Consider the following 19,973-nt stretch of genomic DNA (forward strand, 5'->3'; position numbering starts at 1 on the left):
ATTGTCTGATCGGGAGGCGAGCCATGGCAGACGAGTCCGACGATGATCTGTATGGGGACGAGAGTGCGACGCAGCAGAACAAGGACGCAAACAAAGCCGAAGACAACTCAAGCGGCGACGAGCCCATGGACGAGGAGTCAGGCGACGACGACGATGATGACGACGACGACGACGACAGTGATTCTGTATGTCGCTTGCTGCACCGCGCCCACAGCTGCCGAGCAAAGCTGACGGAGCTCTAGGATATCGACATCATCATTGAGAAGGCGCCAGCACCAGCCAAACCCGCTGCGTAAGCTCCCACTTGGCTTCCCACCCCTTCTTCCCTGCTGACCAAAGCCGCCCAATAGCTCACAGCAGCCCCAAGAATCCAAGGCCATAAAGATCGAGGCACCGCCGCCTTCGACTACACCCTCACAGCAACCCCCTCCAAAAACCGGGCCTGCAACAGGCGGTACAATCCCCCAGATTTCTGCCTCTGCCCTCACAGGCACTGCCTTTCCTGCCCAACGTACCTCGACAATCGATGTCAATGGCAACCCCGTCTATCCACCCCAGGGAAAAGAGATTCTGTCTGTCGACATTGATGCCGACCTGGCAGAAGAACACAAGATTTGGCGCCGGCCGGGCGAAGACCAATCCGACTACTTCAACTATGGTTTCGACGAATTTACATGGGAGCTATACAGACAGCGTCAGGTAGCCATGGCAAATACCATCCAGGGTCAGAAGAACGATATGGCACAGATGCAGGCCATGATGGGCGGTGGTCCTATGCCAGGCATGCCAGGCATGGGAGGCGCCCCACAGGGTAATGGAGGACCAGGCGGCGCACCCCCGACTGGCCCTGGTGGCGGTGGCGGCGGTGGTGGTGGTGGCGGCGGCGGCGGTAACGGAGCCATGGGCCCTGGTGGGATGAATGAACAGCAAATGCAAATGATGATGCAAGAGATGATGGCACAGGGCATGGACCCGAGCCAGATGGACTTTGCGTCCTTCATGCAAATGGCTGGTCAGGGCATGGGAGGCTTCCCCACCGGACCTGGTGGGCAACAGGGCGGCGGATTCCAGCAGGGCCACCAAGGCGCCGGGGGGAGGGGTGGGCGAGGTGGGAGGGGAAGGGGCTGGTAACGGTAATCACGCAGTTTCATATCCCTACTTGCTGGCAGCTGTCTTTTGTCTCGACTCCATGGGATCACTGTCTTTGACTTTGGCGTTTTGAGTGTACTACTACTGCTACTACGATACCATTGGGTGGGTAAAGCCTTTTCCAGCGCGAAGCAATCTGGTTCAAGAATTACACATCAACCTACTTCCAAAGTCGTGCTTCAACGTCCTGTCTCGGCGACGTCATCCTAAACCATCCATGTAATCCGGTAGATGCTGTGCGCCAACACGCGCTTATCGACACGCACCAAATATCACAATTCATGGCCTTGAATACAGGGCCCTCACTTCCTTGTTACACCCCTTTGCGTGCGCAACCCATCGATAGTTGCAGTCCAAAGATCTTTTTGGCCATGTACCTCGTTCTCCGTGCTTGTGCAGCCTCTTGACCAAGTACCAATTACGTCTCCATTGGGTCTCCACCCTCAAGAATGTGCGCTGGTATCCGTCCCTCTGCAAAATCCTTCTCCAGCTGCGCCATCTCCGCCAGGCTGCTTGCATTGAGAATAGCAGCCCGCATCCTCTTTCTTTCGTCGTCGGTATAGATGCGTTCTTTGCTCGAGTCGGGTCCGTTTGCGAATGTAGGAACGACGAAACCTTTTGATTTGTTGCTCGAAATCTAACAATCTCAGTATGTAACCCGTACTTGAAATCATTCCAACACACCTGGTTCGCAAGTTCAGTCGGTTCGTCTGCACTTCCAAACAACTCCTGGGCCTTCTTCCGCTCAACATCGCGGACCTTGGCGAAGTCGAGGAACCTCACACTTGGGCAGCGCCAGATGACCCAGTATCTGTAGTTCTACTGCGAGTCAGCAGCTGTATACCCAAAGCGCTTGGCACTAGTGTAGGGACAGAAGCGGGAGAAGCATGAGTGCTCATGACATACCTCTTTACTGGTGACTGGGTTGCCCATTAGTGACAAGTATGTGAGAGACTTGAAGCCAGCCAAGGGATCGAGATCTGCCAGCTCTGTGATCCGGTTCTTGGTGAGAACTAGTGTGCGTAGGTTCGGTATGCTAGACGAGAGGCTCGGTTGAATGTTCGAAACTCGGTTTTGGGCAAGGAGCAGGGTACGGAGGCGGGGTTGAAGAGGAAAGTTGCCAAGCTGACCAATGTCATTGTCGGTGAGGTCTATGGCGTCGTTGTCCTAGGTCATGTGTTGGCATCTTCTTCCCGAGCCGTCGTACAAACAAACATGAGACCAACTTACTCGCGCTGCGCCCATGTTTTCAATGGCAGATATCTTGTGACCTAGATGTAATGGTTTTGATATCAACTCAGCTCTTAAGTGCAGTATCTGTTCTTTTCAACGCACCTCGTAGATCGAGTTCACGCTCCATGAGACAGTTGATGAAGGATAGAGAGTTGTTGATCAGGTCTGTTGTCAACCTCATTTTGGCGTTTTATGACCGCGTGGACTAAGTGTACGGTATCGAGTAGGTGTGTAGATTTGGGTTCAGAGTGTCGAGTGCTGATCTGCGCGGGGCTGCGAAAGCTGGTCGCGGAAATGGAGCTTCAATTGAAATTCATAGACCGCGCTAAGAGCTGCCACTAGCGCGCTGCGCCCGCCTGATGGTAGCAATCACCAAGTCCCTTCCCCAAGCTCACTGTCCACTCCACCAAAACCGGCACAACAGCCAAATCAGGACTCATAACTCATTCTTAGTACAGATTTATGGGTGAACAACTTGATTGTCTTGGTAAAGTGATGGAATATAATTTTTTTCTCCTAATAACAAACCGTATCGCAGTTGATTGAGCCTATTTTTGAAGCACCAAGATTATTCCCAAAGCTGCGAGAGCGCCCATCAGACCCACGATCAATACAACTGCAGAAACAGGGACCAGTGCCGGACGTGTGGTCTTTTGTAGCATAGCCTGAATCTCTATATCCAAGCGCTCAGCCAGTTTCTCCTTGGAGAATTCTGCTATGACCCTATCTCTGCCACGTGCGCCCATCTCTTTCAGCCTCTGTTCGCCAGGGCCATCTTCTAAAGCGACACGCATGACCTCTGTCCAATCTTGCACCTTTCGAACGTCCCTCAGCCAACCAGTCTGTCCGCTCACGACTGTTTCTGTGGGCCCACCTTCATTCGCTGCTAGGACCGGTGTTTCGGCCAACATGGCTTCGAGTGGCACAATGCCAAAATGCTCATGGAGAGGTGTGTATATAAGGAGACGTGCAGTTGCCAGAAGCGTAGACTTGAAGGTGCCGGGAACCGAGTGAAGAAAGACGACTGCGATTTCGTCTGGTATACTTTGGGCGGTAATGGCGGTTTTGGCGGTAGCATGCGTTAGTTGAAGAGAGTCAGCTAGTTTGCACAACTCGGTATACGTGGTGACGTTCTCGGGCACTCGGGAATCGTATCCACCTGCAATGACCAGCCGCGCCTGCTTGCGCTCCACGGGCGACAAGCCTGCGAAAGCCCGGATGGCAAGCGCAACGTCCTTTTTCTTCTCAAAGCGGTTGATGCTCAGCAGAACCTTCTTTCCTTCCCAGAGGGGCGCAACAAGGCCCGCTGGCTGACCAGCGTTGATATCGACGCATGGGTATACGACGCCGGGCTCGCGGGTCTTGAGGCTGGGAAAGGCCTCTGCGAAAATGCTCTTTGTGAAGTGGCTGTTGACGACAATTGTGTCGCTGCAGCCAGTGGTCCAGCTCTCGAGCCAGTCAAAGGGCCTGCGGTACAGTGCCTTCAGAAAGCCGCCCTTTTTGGCGAGCAGCTTGTCGGGGAAGTGGCAGTAGAAGATGATGCGCGGGTGGGACAGCAGCAACCGTAGCAGAGGAATTCCTGCGCTGAGCTGGTCAACGAAGAAGGCGGACGGGGTGAGTTGCTGTAGCTCGTGGGATAGCAGGGCAATGTGCACAATCAAGTGGACCTGGCGCAATATGGCGCAGAGAATCGCGAAGCGGCCCCAGATGGCCGAGGGGACGATGGTGTTGCCGTATACACGCACATCGAGGGTTCCTTTGCTTCAGGGTCAGGTCTCAGCTGCTTGGCCGAACATGAGCGGAGTGTGGTCGACAGTGGTGTAGTAGAGGCTTACCGTCGCGGGCCTCGTCGAAGCAGTGTTGCGGGTCGCAATGCGAAGTGAAAATGGTGACCTTGTGGCCGCGGTTCTGCAGTCCCACGGCGGCATCGATGACCAGCCGCTCAGCTCCGCCAATGCCTAGGTCGGGGTGGAAGAAGACAATGTGCTGCTTCTCCCCTGCCATGTTGCCGTGCACATGTGTGCGTCGCTACTTACGTGGTGACTTGGGGGAGAAACGACGCGTTGGGGCGGCGGCGGCGGCGCCTTTCCGCTTTGGTGGTAGTGGCAGTGGGAATACCCAGGCCAGTGTCCCATGCTGCATATCATGCGCGACGCTCTTATCCACCCTCTGCTACTACAGCCCCGAGACAGATGCGCTTGCTCGCTCGCTCGCACCCCTCAATGTATTCTACTCTCTGGACTTCTTGCACGCACAACTGCTGGTGAAGCGCCACTTCACCTCACTCGCGCCTTCCAGCATGCTGCCGGTGCCCAAGGCAACAGCAGCACATCCGTAGTAATAGTATAGTACTACTACTAGTACCATCATCACCCTCACCCTCACCACCCTCACCAATAACCCCATCAATTCCACCACAACTCCGAACCACCCTCCATCATGGGGCAGGGATTCTCCTTGTCGACGCTCTCGGCAGGCTCGGCCAACATCGATGTACCGGAGCTCGCAGATCTGCAGTATGAGAAGTCGTTGGGTGCAGCCCGGTTCATGAAAGCCGTCAGGGCACGCCACAAGGACGGCCTTGTCGTGGCTCGAGTGGTTCCAAAGCCGTACGCTCATATCGACTTTCAAGACCACGTCAAACGGCTGCTCCGTGAGTCGTTTCCGCAGCTATTCATCCACGGCCAAGCAAACTAACAAGGTTTCAGATGAGCGCAAAGTGCTTGCTGACGTGCCAAATGCACTGGCATATCACCGCGTCATCGAGACTGCATCTTGCGGCTATCTGGTTCGCCAATACATCCACAGCTCTTTGTACGATCGCCTAAGGTAACTTGTCTTCGAGCCATGACCTCCACAGCTTGCTGACTCTTCCATGGCACACGACCTTTCTTGGAGGAAATTGAGAAGAAATGGCTATCGTTCCAGCTTCTCTGCGCTGTCAGGGACTGTCATGCCAGAAACATCTTCCACGGGGACATCAAGACTGAAAACGTCCTGGTTACGTCCTGGAACTGGCTGTACCTAGCTGACTTTTCCTCGTCATACAAGCCAGCACATTTGCCAGAAGATAACCCAGCTGACTTCTCCTTCTACTTCGACCTCTCAGGTCGTCGGACTTGTTACCTGGCGCCCGAAAGATTCCTTGCTGCCGGGCAGCAACCCGAGGGTGAAGGCGACGTCAATTGGGCCATGGACATCTTCAGCGTAGGCTGCGTCATTGCTGAACTGTTTCTTGAAGCACCCATATTCTCCCTCAGCCAACTGTTCAAGTATCGACAAGGCGAGTACAATCCTGAACACTCGCATCTCAGCAAGATTCAGGATCGGAACATACGCGAATTGACTCTGCACATGATTCAGATTGATCCCAATTCCAGGATGACTGCAGAGGATTACCTTACACATTGGAAAGGCAAGGTCTTCCCTACCTATTTCTACGGCTTCCTCCAACAATACATGTATTCCATTACCGATCCCTCTTCCGGCCGAAAACCTGTCACGACTGGCTCAGAACATCTTGGTGAGCCAGACGAGCGTATAGACAGGATCTTCAGTGACTACGACAAAATCTCCCATTTGCTGTCAAGTGAGGAAGGAAAAGAGCCCGGCAGGCCCGAGTACTCGCCCCCTGGGCCAAATACGAAACTTTTTCCACTCTTCGTGAACATCCCAAACTATCAACACCAGGCTTCGCCAGAACGAAACTTAGCTGTTGATGATGGTAACCTGATCTTTCTGACTATCGTCGTATCTTGCTTACGGGGTACTGCAAGAGCCTCAGCTCGTGTTCGGGGCTTGGAACTTCTCCTGGCCTTTTCAGAGCGGTTGACGGACGAAGCCAAGCTTGACCGTGTCATACCGTACGTAGCTCAACTGTTAGCCGACAAGTCTGAGCAGGTCAAAATTGCTGCGCTGCGCTCCCTGACCCAGATTCTTGCCATGGTACAAGTCGTCTCACCCATCAATGCTTACATTTTCCCGGAATATGTCCTTCCAAGGCTGGAAGCATATCTCCCAGATTCTTTTGGAAAATCCGGCTCCCTTGTGCGTATGCAGTACGCATTATGCATCGGGACTCTAGCAACAACTGCAGCAAAGTACCTTGATATGATCCAAGCGCTACGTGCAGAAGGTTCTCTAGCTACGGCTGATCCAGAAACCGAAGATGGCATGTCTTCATCGACGACTCGTAATCAGTTCGATTCAGATCGCCGAATCTTAATTGAGGCTTTTGAGAAGCACACCAAATCTCTTCTCACCGATACTAATGCTTCTGTACGTCGAGCGATGCTTCGGTCCGTCTCCGACCTCTGTGTCTTTTTCGGTAGCCCCCGAGCAAATGACGTAGTCCTTAGTCATCTAAACACCTACTTAAATGATCCGGATTGGATGCTCAAATGTGCATTCTTCGAAAGCATCGTAGGCGTTGCTGTCTTTGTGGGAGGCGCTAGCCTAGAAGGCTATATCCTACCTCTGATGGTTCAGGCATTGACGGATCCTGAAGAGTTTGTGATAGAGAAAGTCATCAGGTCGCTGTCCTCGATGGCGGAGCTTGGCCTACTTCAACGTTCCGAGACATGGGAGCTAGTGGATATCTTGGCAAGGCTGACCATGCATCCAAATCTCTGGATTCGGGAAGCAGCAGCTGAATTTATCTCTGCTGCTTCGAGATATCTATCGGTGGCTGATACGCATAGCATATTGGTCAATCTTATCAGGCCGTACCTCAAAGTCCTTCCCGCAGAGTTCTCAGAATTGCGCATTCTAGAGTCATTGAAGAGCCCAATGTCCCGTCTGCTTTTAGAGATGGCTTCTAATTGGGCACAGCAAGCTCAGAGAGGGCACTTCTGGCTGGCTGCTAGACATCAGCAAACATTTACTTTTGGATCATCGGATGATAGTCTACCAACCGTTTCAGGTCGGGAGCTTGATCAGAAGGTTTTACAACGATTACCCAAAAATGAAGAGGATGAGATGTGGTTACAAAAGCTCCGCAATGCGGGAATGAACGCTGACGAGGAGTTCAAGCTGGTAGCACTTAAAGAGTTCATTTGGCGAGTGAGTCATCGCCGACGTTCTGACAATCTTTCAACTCCTACGACAAAGTTCAACAGCATTGTGACTCTGAAAGATCTTGGCGTGAAGGCGCAGACTGTGCTGTTTGATGAGGATGTACGTCAGGTTATGGAGCACACCAAAAAGACGTATGCTTCAGAAGAGCAGCTGCCACCTCGCACGATCAAGGATGCCCTTTTAGATGCATCAACTACAGAGGCCGATGGGCTAAACGACCGGATGCCGCGTTTCGAAAGTCAAGCTGGGCGATTGGTCCGCGAAGAGAGAGGTATCACGGTTCCTTCTCGGTCAAGAACACACCCAAACCCCAGCGATCAACATTCGCCATCTTCTGGATCTGAAATGCGAACGAATTCGCTAAAGGTTTCAAAAATGTCCTCCTCACCCTCGGGTTCAGTCACATCTACAGATCCCTCGACCGGGCTTCGACATCACAAAAGTGCATTAGGCCTTCTTGGAAAAGGAGAGAATAAGGCTTTGGCTGAAATTGGTACAACATCTGCGAATGTTCTTGGAAAGGTCGATGGACTCCATGTACGAGAGTCCTCTCGGTCCCGACAGCCAAAATCACCACTTGCAGTAGACAGAATGGACCGAAGCCCGCTACAGATACGTTTCCGAGATGCACACAACTACACAGGGAACGATCCGGCGATTTTGAAGTTGTTGGATTCGATGCTGCTTGAGCGCTTCCCAGCTGATGAGATTGAGTTTGGTCCCCGGATACAGTCCCCCACCCAGCGACAGCCTATCAAACACAAGGATGCGCAACGACTACCTTTAGGTACTCCATGGCGCCCAGAAGGTACATTGGTTGCAAGTTTTGGTGAGCACACTGCCGCAGTGACCCGCATATTGGTGTCGCCAGACCAGGGCTTTTTCATCAGTGGATCTGATGATGGGACTGTGAAGATCTGGGACACCTCCCGTCTCGAGCGCAACATTACTCGTAGATCTCGACAGACGTACAGGTTAGGGGAAGATGTCAAAGTCACGAGTCTTGTCTTTGTTGAGCAAACGTATTCTTTTGTTGCGACGGGTAGTGATGGAAGTATTCATGTGGTGCGCATAGATTATGTCCAGGATCATGATGGCAACGCTAAATTTGGCCGACCACGATTGCTTCGCGAATACCAATTGATGAAGGGGGATTTTGCCGTTTGGTCGGAACACTACAATGGCGATGGCAGATCTATCCTGCTTTTGACTACGAATACGTCGAAGATTATTGCTCTCGACCTGCGGACTATGAACTTGCTCTACACTCTCCAAAATCCGCTGGACCACGGAACACCAACTTGCTTCTGCATCGATCGGAAGGCGCACTGGCTGCTGTTAGGAACATCGCACGGCGTGCTCGATCTCTGGGATCTTCGGTTCATGCTACGTCTCAAGGCTTGGGTTTGCCGCGGTGCATCGCCTATTTACCGACTGTATCAAATCTATCTGCCCAAGACAAAAAAGACTAGATTGTACATTGCTGGTGGAAGTGATCAAGCCGAAGTAACGGTTTGGGACTTTGAGAAGCATATTTGCAAAGAAGTATATCGTACTGGCTTATGCAAAGATGTTGGCAGCAGGGGTATGACATTGTTGGATCTTGACGAAGAGAGGTCAGGTGGAATGCTTGGCCGCTTTGCTTCAAGTGTGGAGCCTACTGCTAGTTCCACAGCAGACCGAGGCATCCGAGCGATTGCAGTACATACACAGACGACGGATGACAAGGGCGACCTGAAACACACATTCCTGCTCACAGCAGGTCCAGACTGGAAAATTCGGTATTGGGATACCAGTCGCGCTGACTGCTCACTTATAGTCAGCGGCCTTGAAGTTGATGAAGGAAAGCCGCAATACGTTATCTCCCAACCAAGCCCAGACACCGTCGTAGTCTCAGAGCGACTGCAGCAGACTATGACTCAGAACAACAATGGTAGAGATGGTAAAGGGAACGCGTCCAGTAAGAAGGGACCTGGGAAACCATTGAGATCTGGTGCAATTGCTTCGCAGCAGCAGCACCTTTTGAAAAGTCATATGGATTGTATTCTCGATGTGGCATTTATAGAACAACCATGTGGGATTATCATTTCTGCCGATCGGTCTGGGGTGATTCATTTGTACACATAATAACGAATCTGAGCATCAATACGCGGAATCTTACCACCATGCCGTGTTCAGTAGCTTGTAAGTGAAGGGCCAAAGGAGGGTAGTTGCAAGTTGTTATCGTATTGTCTATAAAATGAGACTTGCTACTATATAAATTTACAGGTCAACTCCAGACATACATTAGTCTACCAACATCTTTCCATCTAATTGACCTTGGCCTGGGACAAGCTAGTAATCTGCTTAGTACCATCTTGGATTTTGCCATCGGCCGCTTTGAAGCGGCAAAGAACGCCAGATCGCTCCTTAATGTTGTTGTCGCACACCAACTGGTTGTTTGCAACGCAGTTCAGAGCGCCATTGCCTAGTAGAGAACACGTTAGTTTTTTCTCCATGTTCAAAAGAAGAGCCGCCTAGGGCTCTTGGTTACTTACATGCAGCTGGACCTCCAGGCACGCACTTGCCAGCGGCGCCGTTGACGGTGCAGGCGTCTTGCTTCAAGGATCGGTTGGGGAAACAGCACGAGCCGTTGGGTTCTTGGCGAGCCTCAATGACACTGCGGGGAGTATTGCGGACACCCTCGACATCGGTAATGGCGGCAGAGGAGATGGCGACGAGGCCAAAGAGAATGGCGGTGATAGAGAACTGCATCTTGGCGAAGTGTAGTGTTTAGGGGGTGATTAAGTGATTGATTGGTGTTTTGGAAAGGGTTGTAAAGAGAAAGTAATCCGCACAGCGGGAGAGAATAGGCAAATGTAGACCTGAAGATTGACTTGGAAGACTGGCTTGAGAATCAGAAGGACAGAGGAGCCTCTACCCTCTTTATACTGTTCGAGGGCGGTAGCATTGACGATACTTAGCCACATGTGTTGATATGCAGCTCTCAGGGCTACCGTTCCTGAGGCAGTGCATCACGCACAACTAAAACGTTTGGCCCTGATGGATCCACTGAATCGCGGAGCAACTCGCTCAAAACGACGCTTGTTGCGCGCGCATTGCAGTTGTCAAGGCAAGGGTCGACAACTATTGCCGGATGAACGGCATGCCATGTGCACTACTGAAGGGGGAAGTCTCCGTGTTGTATGTTGAGATTGATGCCCCGAATTGTCATGTAGTACTACTAGTGCTGACTACTATGTAGTAGTAACTGGTAGACGCAAAGCCTTATCGCGACCCAATCCTACACTGACAGCACGTTCGTACAAGACTGATCACACCTGAACAGACAAGCGAACCGATGCATTGTTGCCCTGCATTTGTAACGCTTCCTAAGATCTCAAACATGAGCACCGACAATCCCTGAGACGTAGGAAAACCTGAGGGTGAAACCAGGCCGATTTAGCCGGTCACGGCATGGAGCGCACAAGATTAGGCGCTACTAGGCCCATTTCGCATCGCACATGTCTGTAGCCCTTGTCCAACGCTCTGCTTTCGGTAGGTGTAGGTTTTGAGATGTTTGATGGTAGATACGAGGTTTTCGTGGACGGAGATGTACGATATAATTAGCTCTAAGAATCTCTGTGCTCATTGGTCGTGCAAAGGTGCCAAGACGATAGTAGATATGCTCGTTTTCGGATAGCGCCCAGTCACGTGACAAACTCCAGAATCTTCTCCATATCCTTGAAAGCGGTGAGTCGGAGGAGCCAAACTAGCCAACTAAGCCCACAGATCAGCCGTATGGAGACTCTGTAGGGGCCAAATTGCTCTCTCCTAGAACGCGTCATACTGAATCAATATAATGTCACTCTAGTACAAAGAGACAGAGTTAAACTTACTATCAATCCTAAATCTTAATCTAATTCTCCAAATGGAACAAATGTAAAGATAAACAGCCTGGAGACTACGAGTCTCTATAGCCTCTCAAGTATGTGTACAACAGAAACTATTTAATATCGTGTTTACAGATCTGATACCTGATTTCTAGGGATTTGTTTGATCAAAAGATGGAGGGCAAGACACTGTATCATACTCTGATTGCTATGTGCTCCACTAAAACTGCGAGCATCTTTCTTGTACATAGTATGAATTAGATGTTCGTACCTGCAGTCGTTCAAGCCTCAAAAATATTGAAGCATTGTGCGACAGGGTACATGCATGTCAATCCTGTTGTTTTGTTACTATTCATCTTCCCTGGTACAGACCCCTAAGTAGTCCTCCTATTCACCATCTGCTAAATGCACCTTCCGTGACAAATATGCCACATCGTTGGTAGAGATGGCCCATCACTCACACGCGCCCTATAGGTTTCCTGGTATACCGTTGTGACCTCGTGACCTCTGAAGAATGGGCTGAATGATTAGCGATCCTTGATTGGAGAACCGAGAAAGGTGTGAAGATAGTCCAAGCCGGTAGACCAAGCCTCTTAGCAAAGTCTTTACGCCGAAACTACACGATCTTGACACTGCTGATTCTTCGCCAATCCAGTGATGGTGGCCGAGGGGCGTAGTTGACTACGGAATTAAGCACATCATCATCAAGATGGATTCAGTTTGTGCTTCTAGGATGCAGAAATCCGCTGTAGAGCTATTCTTAATCTCGGCGCTTGCTTTTTAACCCACTGTGTAGAAATATGGTGCATCTTATCAACCTCCGTGCCGTCAAGCGCGTCCCGGTCCTAATTTGGCGTCATCTCCACCGTATCCCGTAAATGCTCGGCGCAAGAGACCAGGCACGACGAGGAAGAGGATGTGTAGAAGTCATGGGCAGAAATTCTGTTAGTGGGATGTAAAGATGGCATTGGTAGAGAAGATGGCTGTGACGAGATTGCTGGTTCAGAAGACTGAGCTTTTTGCCGAAGATTGCAACGCGAAGTCACCATGCATATACGAGCCTTGTCAGCATGTTTGCCGACAATGGTGTCGCGGACAGTATTGCGTGATGTGAGGGGCAAAGAAGACTCGGGTCGCATTGCCTCTGATTCAGCAGCGCACTGAGCATTGCAATCATGTCGTACCGCCTCAAGCGTAGCAGAGGGGTGCTGTGCCAAGCATACTGTCTTGTCTGTAGATGCGGCGAGGATGGTCGTCTCCGCTTCCAGAGTAGGATGTAGATTGATTCATGTTGTCGGCCAAGCCGAAATTCTCTCCGAACCCACCAACGAAGGCGTCGGGTCGACCAGTTGCAAATGGCTGCAGCTAGGAAATTTTGGCCGGCACGTTGGAGTAGTTCGGCGATGGAGCGTAGACTACTGGATGGGGGTTAGCAGGATCAAAGGACCGGCTGAAGGGGTGAAGGGCCGAGACGCGGGGGGAAACGATGGGCAGCACGCTAGCAGCGGTAGCACGACATGTTACCTAACAACAACAACTGCCCCAGATTGAGCCTTTGGGGCTCCCATGCCGACCAAGGCCATTTTACGTAACGGCAGGTCGCGTCCCCAGACTGAGCAAGTCGGCATCGTCCGACTCTTTACATAACAGCAAAGCGGCCCCAGGTCGCAACCGCAGCACCGGGTCAGCCCAGGCGTCATGGCATGCTTCGCCATGCTTCCAGAAGGCATGCTCGGCCTACCACTTGGCTGCGCAGACGCCTGTCCCGGGACGGATGAGGAAGGCAGTTGGCTGTGGAGAAGACCTGTTCTCCACCTGCATTTCTCCCGAGTCATCCTCCCGTCGATACACCTACCCTCGCATCCAGCATGCTATACGCTCGGACATCAGTCTCCATGTTGCGCAATTCTCTCCGCCTTTACCCTACACCACCATGCAACCATGGACGGCATTGCTGCATGCCGTGTCGCGTACGTTGCCAGATCCGAGTTCCAACCAGCATGCTTCCAAAGTGTACTTGCAGTCTCTGTATCATCATCATCATCATCATCATCATCGTCACTTACTTGCACCATCTTCATGCGACACCCACCTCCTATATACGCCCAACTTATCTTTGCTATCTCTACGCCCACCCACGCACACCATCCATCTTGACACAATCCATCTGAAAACATAACAAGAATGACGTATTCCCCTTAATTCGCTATCTCAGAAGGCCTTGTTGAACCAGTCTAAACAGACCCTCGTCCCACAACGTCAGCCCAGAAATCCACAAAAGATAAGCGTCTATTTCACTTGGTCTGCAATGCTTGGTCCCTGTTCTGGTCCTGGCTCTCGTGGTTATCGTCGTCGTCCTCCTTGTCGTCCCACCCAGCTGTGGTAGGCGGCTCTGTGGTGGGCGGCTCTGTGGTGAAGCTTGTCGACGCCACTTGGACATGCCGACACCTCGTGTGCTCCCCCAGAGTGCTCTCGAACGTGCTCAACATGCGCTGCTCGGGCGCTTGACAGTGGCAACATTCGACGATGCGAAAAAATGGGCTTGATTTTCCATGTTAGGCCTAGTCCGGCAACACCTCGCTCTCCTAGTACCTGCACCAAATTTTTGCGGCTCAATGCCACTGATTGCCATTGGCTTGATCACGCTGTGGTCTGGCTACATGGTTGGCACATTCAAGATGCGTCACCCCGAGACGTACGGCATCGAGGATGTGGGGCAGAAGTTGTTTGGGCGCGCAGGCCGAGAAGTGCTTGGTCTGGCTTTCGCTTTATGTGGGTCCTTACCTTATGAAAACATGGTTCTCCAGAACCCCAGAGTTGACCATGTGGACTGACAAGAACAGTGTGGACGTGCGTTGCTGGCTCCGGTATGCTGGGTATCTCCATCGGATTGAACTCACTGTCTGATCATGGCACGTGTACTGCTGTCTTCGTGGCTGTGGCCTGCTTTGTGGGCTTCGCGCTTGCTTCAATCAAGACCTTGGGAAAGATCTCTTGGATTGCATGGGTTGGTCTTACTGGCATCATGTCAGCTAGTGAGTATTCTTGCAGGTTTGCATCAAAAAATGTGCCCTAACCACTACAGTCATCACCCTCACCGTTGCCGTCAGCATCCAGGACCGCCCCTCTGCCGCGCCTCAATTCGGCCCCTGGCAGTCTGATTTCGAGCTCTTCAAGTCGCCCACCTTCGCTGAGGCCGCGGCTGCTCTATCCAGCATCGTCTTCGCCTTCTGTGGCATTCCTGCCTACTTCAACGTCGTGTCCGAGATGAAGGACCACAAGGACTACTTCAAGGCCTTGTCCCTGTGCCAGTTCGTCATGACCTCCATCTACATCGCCATCGGCGTTGTTGTCTACTACTACTGTGGATCATACGTCGCGTCACCTGCGCTGGGATCCGCAGGCGTGTTGATGAAGAAGGTGTGTTATGGGCTTGCGCTTCCGGGTCTGCTTGCCTCCGTCGTCCTCGTCACTCACGTAAGTTCCGTCATCTTTCTTCTCCTTGCTGATTGCAGACCATGTACTGACCTCACACAGCTCGTTGCCAAGTACTTCTTCATCCGCACTCTGCGTGGAACAAAGCACCTCAGCCGCCCCACCGCTAGGCACTGGATCACCTGGTTCAGTTATACCGCTGCCGTCTCCCTGACTGCCTACATCATTGCATCGGCAATTCCAGTCTTTGGTGGTCTTGTCTCACTCGTCGGCGCACTCCTTGGCACCCTCATGAGCTTCCAGCCCATGGGCTGCATGTGGCTGTACGACAACTGGCATCGGTCCAACCGCGACTGGAAGTGGAAGGGTATGGTCGCATGGTCCATCTTCGTCATTGTGTCTGGCACGTTTCTCCTTATTGGTGGTACCTATGGTTCACTTGTCGGCATCATCGACTCGTACAACAAGAATGGCGGCACCAAGCCTTGGTCGTGCGCGGATAACTCCAACTCGAGCGGCGGTCACTAGGAATGGCTGTTGGCGAGAGTACCCTCATGTATTGGTGCTCTGAGCATATCTTTTTAGCGTTACATAAACATGACTTGAATTTAAAAGATCTTAGATTTGTCAACTGTATGACGTATCGTGAATGCTGGAGGGCAGCGATTATAGACCTATAATAGATAGCGTTGTAAAGAGAGAAAAATCAGATAAGCGACTGTTATACGACTCATTTCTCCGTTTAGGTATATATTTTAATAACCAAAGCAGACTAAATTGCAGGATTTGCAAAATACGTAGAGAAAGTAGCACGCCCTTCTATTGCAGAACCTAAGTACCTTAAAGCTTTATACTTATCAAATATTGTTAGGTACAACAAGTTTCTTTTTCACTTAATACTCTATTTTAATTACTATTAGCTCTAACCTTAGGATATAAACTCTCCTCTTTAGCTCTAGCCTTTTAGAAACTATTTCATAAAATTAAATTTTAAAATTTATTAGAACTAGTTATATAAGTATTTAAATTAGTAACTACGCGTAAGTGTTGAGAGTATAGCTTAAGTAGAAGTAATATAAGAATTCTAGTGTTAAGCTTCTTATTATTTAGTTTTCGTAGATAGAGTATAGGCTGGTAAATAGGTACCCCCTACCCGCGGGTTGTATAGGGGTTGGGTTAGGTCGCACGGGCCTTAGGTCGCATAGGCCATAGGTTAGAGTTGGGTTGGGGTTATTAATTATATAAGACCCAACCTAATGTTATAAGCAACAGTTAGAAGAATTCACTCCCTAGGTATAACGATAGTTAGTTAGGAGACTACTTAGGATCCTAACAGGAAGGATAGACATCATAGAGCTAAGTCACGTAATATGCCATCACGCTAAGACAGTGCTATTAGTAACAGTTGGACCTATATATAATAGCAGCTATTAGAAGCAGAGATAACTATTAGTAATAGTAGGTTAATATTCTAATAGTAAGACTAGAAGTAAAAGGATATAAAGATAGATAGATTTTATTATCACTCTTATTATAGTTAACTTAAATTATACTTTCTTACTAATTGCTTAACTTTATAAGATTAATATATATTAGTCTATTTAATATAGATTAGAAATTATTAACCTATTATTACTTTCTATATAAGCACGCCTACTCTACTATATCGCTAGATAACTACCTTATAGCGCTCTTTATACTATTTTACTAACTCTAACCTATAATAGCTAAGCTACTAACATAACTAATATCTAAATATAGTCTAAACTAGTTTCTCTTAAAGATTAGTAAGAACTATAAAGATATAAATATAATAGTATAGGTAAGATAAATTAGATCTATTTTAGATATAGAGTTACTTTAGAGGTATATAGAAGTGCGTAAGATATAAATAATCTAAGATTTAATTTAATACTTATAGGCCTTATATAAAAGAATATTAAAAAACTACTAAATAAGCTATTATAAATAGCGAGCTTTTATATCTTTATAGTTTCTACTAATTCTTAAAAGAAACTAGTTTAGACTTTATTTAGATATTAGTTATATTAGTAGCTTAGCTATTATACTACCCTCTCTCTTCTTTAATAGCTTATTTTAAGCTATTAAGAACTTTTACTATAAAACTATCTAAACTTTTTTACTTATAATATTACTACCTACTATTTTACTTAATTTAGAATAGAGGCTAGTGGTTTTTTATATATATAATATTAGTCTATTTATTTACTTATAGATATATTAATACTATACTACTTTACCTCTATAATAATAATAATAATAATAATAATAAAACTTTTTCTATATTTATATATTTATATATATATTTATATTATACTACTTTACTACTCTACTTATATATTACTAGAAGTGTATTACTTTATTTATCTTTATTTACTTTATATTTTTACACGTAGTGTTTGTAATATTAATTTTAATTTTAACTTAGAGAGATCTAAGAAGTATAATTATTATACTTAGTAAAAGAAGAAGTGCTTACTTATAAGTTTAACTACTCTAATTAATAATAATAGTTTACTAAGTTAGCTAGGTTTTAGAGTATATTACTAATAAGTTTATAAATTTTATTACTACTATAAACTTGTTAAGAGTATAGCTTAAGTAGAAGTAATATAAGACTTCTAGTGTTAAGCTTCTTATTAGTTAGTTTTCGCAGATAGAGCGGTAGGGTGCAATATTAGACGTAACGTGCAAGTAGAATAACTCTCTATATTATACTTATACTTAAAACTTAAGTTAAATATATTAAGCTATAAGGGCTTAATACCTATACTATATACTAAGAGAATATCCTATATCCTATATTGTCCTATATATATTATATTATTCTATACGTAGTACTTCGTAGGATATTATAGAATCTATAAGATATACGTAACTTATTTTATAGTAGCGGTCCACTAAGACTATAGGATATAAGGCGCTTATACGTTATTAGTCTATATATTCCTATTACTTTATAAGGCCTTAATATAGGCTTCTTCCTTTATTCTTCCTTTATCTTCTAGCTATCCCTTCCTTAAGTTTATAATACTATTCTCCTCTTCCTAGCTTTATATTCTTATAAGCTAACTTATTATAGTCTCTAGAAGTACTATATATTATTATTCTATTAGTAATTAAATTAACTATATTAGGGAGCTTACAATAGTTTCTTATTAATATTATATAAAGTAAGGTCTAGAGTGTTAAATATTATTATTAAAGAAGGAGTATAAGAATTATTATTAGAATAGTGTAAAGTTATATATTCTAGTAGAGGTTCTAGTTCTAAATTTTAAAAAGTTAGATTAAAAGTTAGCGCGTCTTAAATAATAAGAGGCTAAAGTTAATATAATAGAGTTTATAGCTCTAGAAGCGCTAATAGTAGCGTATATAAAGAAAGATTATCTTTATAAATAAAGGAAAATTCTAAAATATTATAAATAATAGTAAGTTAATAAGTTAAGAAAATATATTAAGAATATTAAGGCGTTAGAGGCTATAGAGTAGGTAAATTAAGAGGTATCTACTTTAGAGGGTGGCCTAATACTAGGTACTCCTACCTTAGATTAGAGTGTTTTTATACCTACTTTCTTAGAGGGTAATCTAGGGTTTATAAAGGTAATTAGTAATACTATACTAGACGCTAGTAGTAGTTTATAAGGTTAGTCTCTAGTTCCTATATATTTTTACTATCTAGGTATCTTAACTATTTAACTAAGTATTTAGTTTTATTATTTTTAATTTAGTAAGATATAATTCTTTTAACTTTAAATTTATTTTCTTCTTTAAGTTTATAATAGAATATTTTCTATAGTAGTATTTTAGGGTCTACTATTTCTAATAGTTATATATAGAATTATAAGTATATTTTTACGTTAGCTAGTAAGTTAAGTATATAAGTAACTAGTCTATTTTACTTTAAAATTAAAAATAGTCTAACTTTAATATAGTTTAGTCCCTTACTTAAACGTTAAGTGCGAAGATTCTTTATAAGTAGATATACTTTATCCCTCTTTTTTAGCTAAAGTACTATTTTTCTTTTCTTATTCTAATAGGAGATGCTTTAGCGTTAAGCCTATTTAAGTAATTTTCGTAGTTCTTTATAGATTTTCTTTAGTTGTTCTACTATTATAATAGCTACTTCTATCTTTAAACTTAGATATATTCTAGTAAAGAGATTTAGATATTATTTATAGTGTAACAGCTGAGCTACTAACACGACCGATATCCGAACAGGGTCCGAACTAGTTTCTCTTAGAGATTAGTGGGAACTGCAAAGATATAAAAGCCCGCCATCTACAATAGCTTATCTAGTAGTTTTTTAATATCCTTTCATATAAGGCCTATAGGTGTGAATTAAATCTTAGATTACTTATGTCCTACGCACTCTTATATGCCTCTAAAGTGACCCTACGTCTAAGACAGATCCAATTTATCTTACCTACGCCGTTATATTATATCAAAAAACTCACTACTACTAGTAACAGTATTTAAACAATATCGCAATAGTCTATTCAGACCTCGTTAAGACTAAGAACTATTAAAGTTAACCTATATTTCCTTCTATAGTAACCTTAAATATTTATATAGATAGGATCCTCTAGATCTTCTATTAACTAAAGCCTTTAGGTTTAGAACTTCCATACTCCCTATAAGATAGATTACCTTTAGAAAAGTTACGTAGAGTGCGCTAAAATAGAGACACAGAGACTATTAAGAACCTATCAGCCTAGAAGACAACCACTATAGTTAACTAAAACTTATTAGGTTTAGTAGAACCTTTAAAGCGAGTTACTCGCTAAACTTTATACCCTTAAGAGAAGGCAACTAAAAAGAGGCTAGTTATTAAGATCGACGAAGAAGATTTAGAAGATAATTAGACAAGAGCTATATAAGCTAAGATCACTAGACTAAACGTATAAGTTGAACGGTTAATACGTAAAAATACTCTAGCTAGAGATATCCCTATCTACTTAACTAAAACCCCCCTAATAACAACTAAATAACCTATCCTTAGATTAGGAAGGTTCCTATTAGTTATACTAGACCCTCCTAGCGTTAAACTAAGCGAACGCACCCCACCTATTAAAAACCTTAGCGATAGGATTAATCTAACGTTCCGCTAATAGTAAGCATCTATATAAGACTAACTAGATATTAACTTAGATCACTATTAGAGTAAACGCGCAAGAATAGCTCTAG

General features: G+C 46.2%; 6 protein-coding genes across 6 annotated transcripts; 3 read left to right on the plus strand and 3 right to left on the minus strand.

Annotated features, from left to right (window-relative positions):
* Positions 1 to 23: 23 nt before the first annotated feature.
* On the plus strand, positions 24 to 1,622 carry PSV08DRAFT_359282 (Fip1 motif-domain-containing protein; the record flags this gene model as incomplete). Its single annotated transcript, XM_014228696.2, has 3 exons — positions 24 to 185; positions 243 to 292; positions 351 to 1,622. The coding sequence occupies 3 exons, from the start codon at positions 24 to 26 to the stop codon at positions 1,129 to 1,131; spliced, it is 993 nt and encodes a 330-aa protein (XP_014084171.1). The 3' UTR covers positions 1,132 to 1,622.
* PSV08DRAFT_26085 (leucine-rich repeat-domain-containing protein) lies at positions 1,395 to 2,657 on the minus strand. The gene is made up of 5 exons (XM_014228695.2): positions 2,485 to 2,657; positions 2,380 to 2,420; positions 2,056 to 2,316; positions 1,834 to 1,968; positions 1,395 to 1,786 (listed from the first exon to the last, which is right to left on the minus strand). The coding sequence occupies exons 1-5, from the start codon at positions 2,561 to 2,563 to the stop codon at positions 1,568 to 1,570; spliced, it is 735 nt and encodes a 244-aa protein (XP_014084170.1). The 5' UTR covers positions 2,564 to 2,657; the 3' UTR covers positions 1,395 to 1,567.
* Positions 2,658 to 2,864: 207 nt separating this feature from the next.
* Positions 2,865 to 4,409, minus strand: PSV08DRAFT_399165 (glycosyltransferase). Its single transcript, XM_014228694.2, has 2 exons — positions 4,218 to 4,409; positions 2,865 to 4,138 (listed from the first exon to the last, which is right to left on the minus strand). The coding sequence occupies exons 1-2, from the start codon at positions 4,384 to 4,386 to the stop codon at positions 2,931 to 2,933; spliced, it is 1,377 nt and encodes a 458-aa protein (XP_014084169.1). The 5' UTR covers positions 4,387 to 4,409; the 3' UTR covers positions 2,865 to 2,930.
* A 412-nt stretch (positions 4,410 to 4,821) lies between these two features.
* On the plus strand, positions 4,822 to 9,885 carry PSV08DRAFT_216405 (uncharacterized protein; the record flags this gene model as incomplete). Its single annotated transcript, XM_014228693.2, has 3 exons — positions 4,822 to 5,035; positions 5,091 to 5,170; positions 5,281 to 9,885. The coding sequence occupies 3 exons, from the start codon at positions 4,822 to 4,824 to the stop codon at positions 9,583 to 9,585; spliced, it is 4,599 nt and encodes a 1,532-aa protein (XP_014084168.1). The 3' UTR covers positions 9,586 to 9,885.
* PSV08DRAFT_26103 (uncharacterized protein) lies at positions 9,672 to 10,339 on the minus strand. The gene is made up of 2 exons (XM_014228692.2): positions 9,996 to 10,339; positions 9,672 to 9,925 (listed from the first exon to the last, which is right to left on the minus strand). Exons 1-2 carry the CDS (start codon positions 10,210 to 10,212, stop codon positions 9,768 to 9,770), a joined length of 375 nt encoding a protein of 124 aa, XP_014084167.1. The 5' UTR covers positions 10,213 to 10,339; the 3' UTR covers positions 9,672 to 9,767.
* A 3,606-nt stretch (positions 10,340 to 13,945) lies between these two features.
* On the plus strand, positions 13,946 to 15,496 carry PSV08DRAFT_359287 (transmembrane amino acid transporter protein-domain-containing protein; the record flags this gene model as incomplete). Its single annotated transcript, XM_014228691.1, has 4 exons — positions 13,946 to 14,102; positions 14,174 to 14,365; positions 14,416 to 14,807; positions 14,868 to 15,496. 4 exons carry the CDS (start codon positions 13,946 to 13,948, stop codon positions 15,291 to 15,293), a joined length of 1,167 nt encoding a protein of 388 aa, XP_014084166.1. The 3' UTR covers positions 15,294 to 15,496.
* Between the last annotated feature and the right edge of the window lie 4,477 nt (positions 15,497 to 19,973).

This window comes from Bipolaris maydis (assembly GCF_028858645.1).
Source record: "Bipolaris maydis strain C4 unplaced genomic scaffold PSV08scaffold_2, whole genome shotgun sequence".
In the NCBI taxonomy this organism is placed as follows: Eukaryota; Fungi; Ascomycota; class Dothideomycetes; order Pleosporales; family Pleosporaceae; genus Bipolaris; species Bipolaris maydis.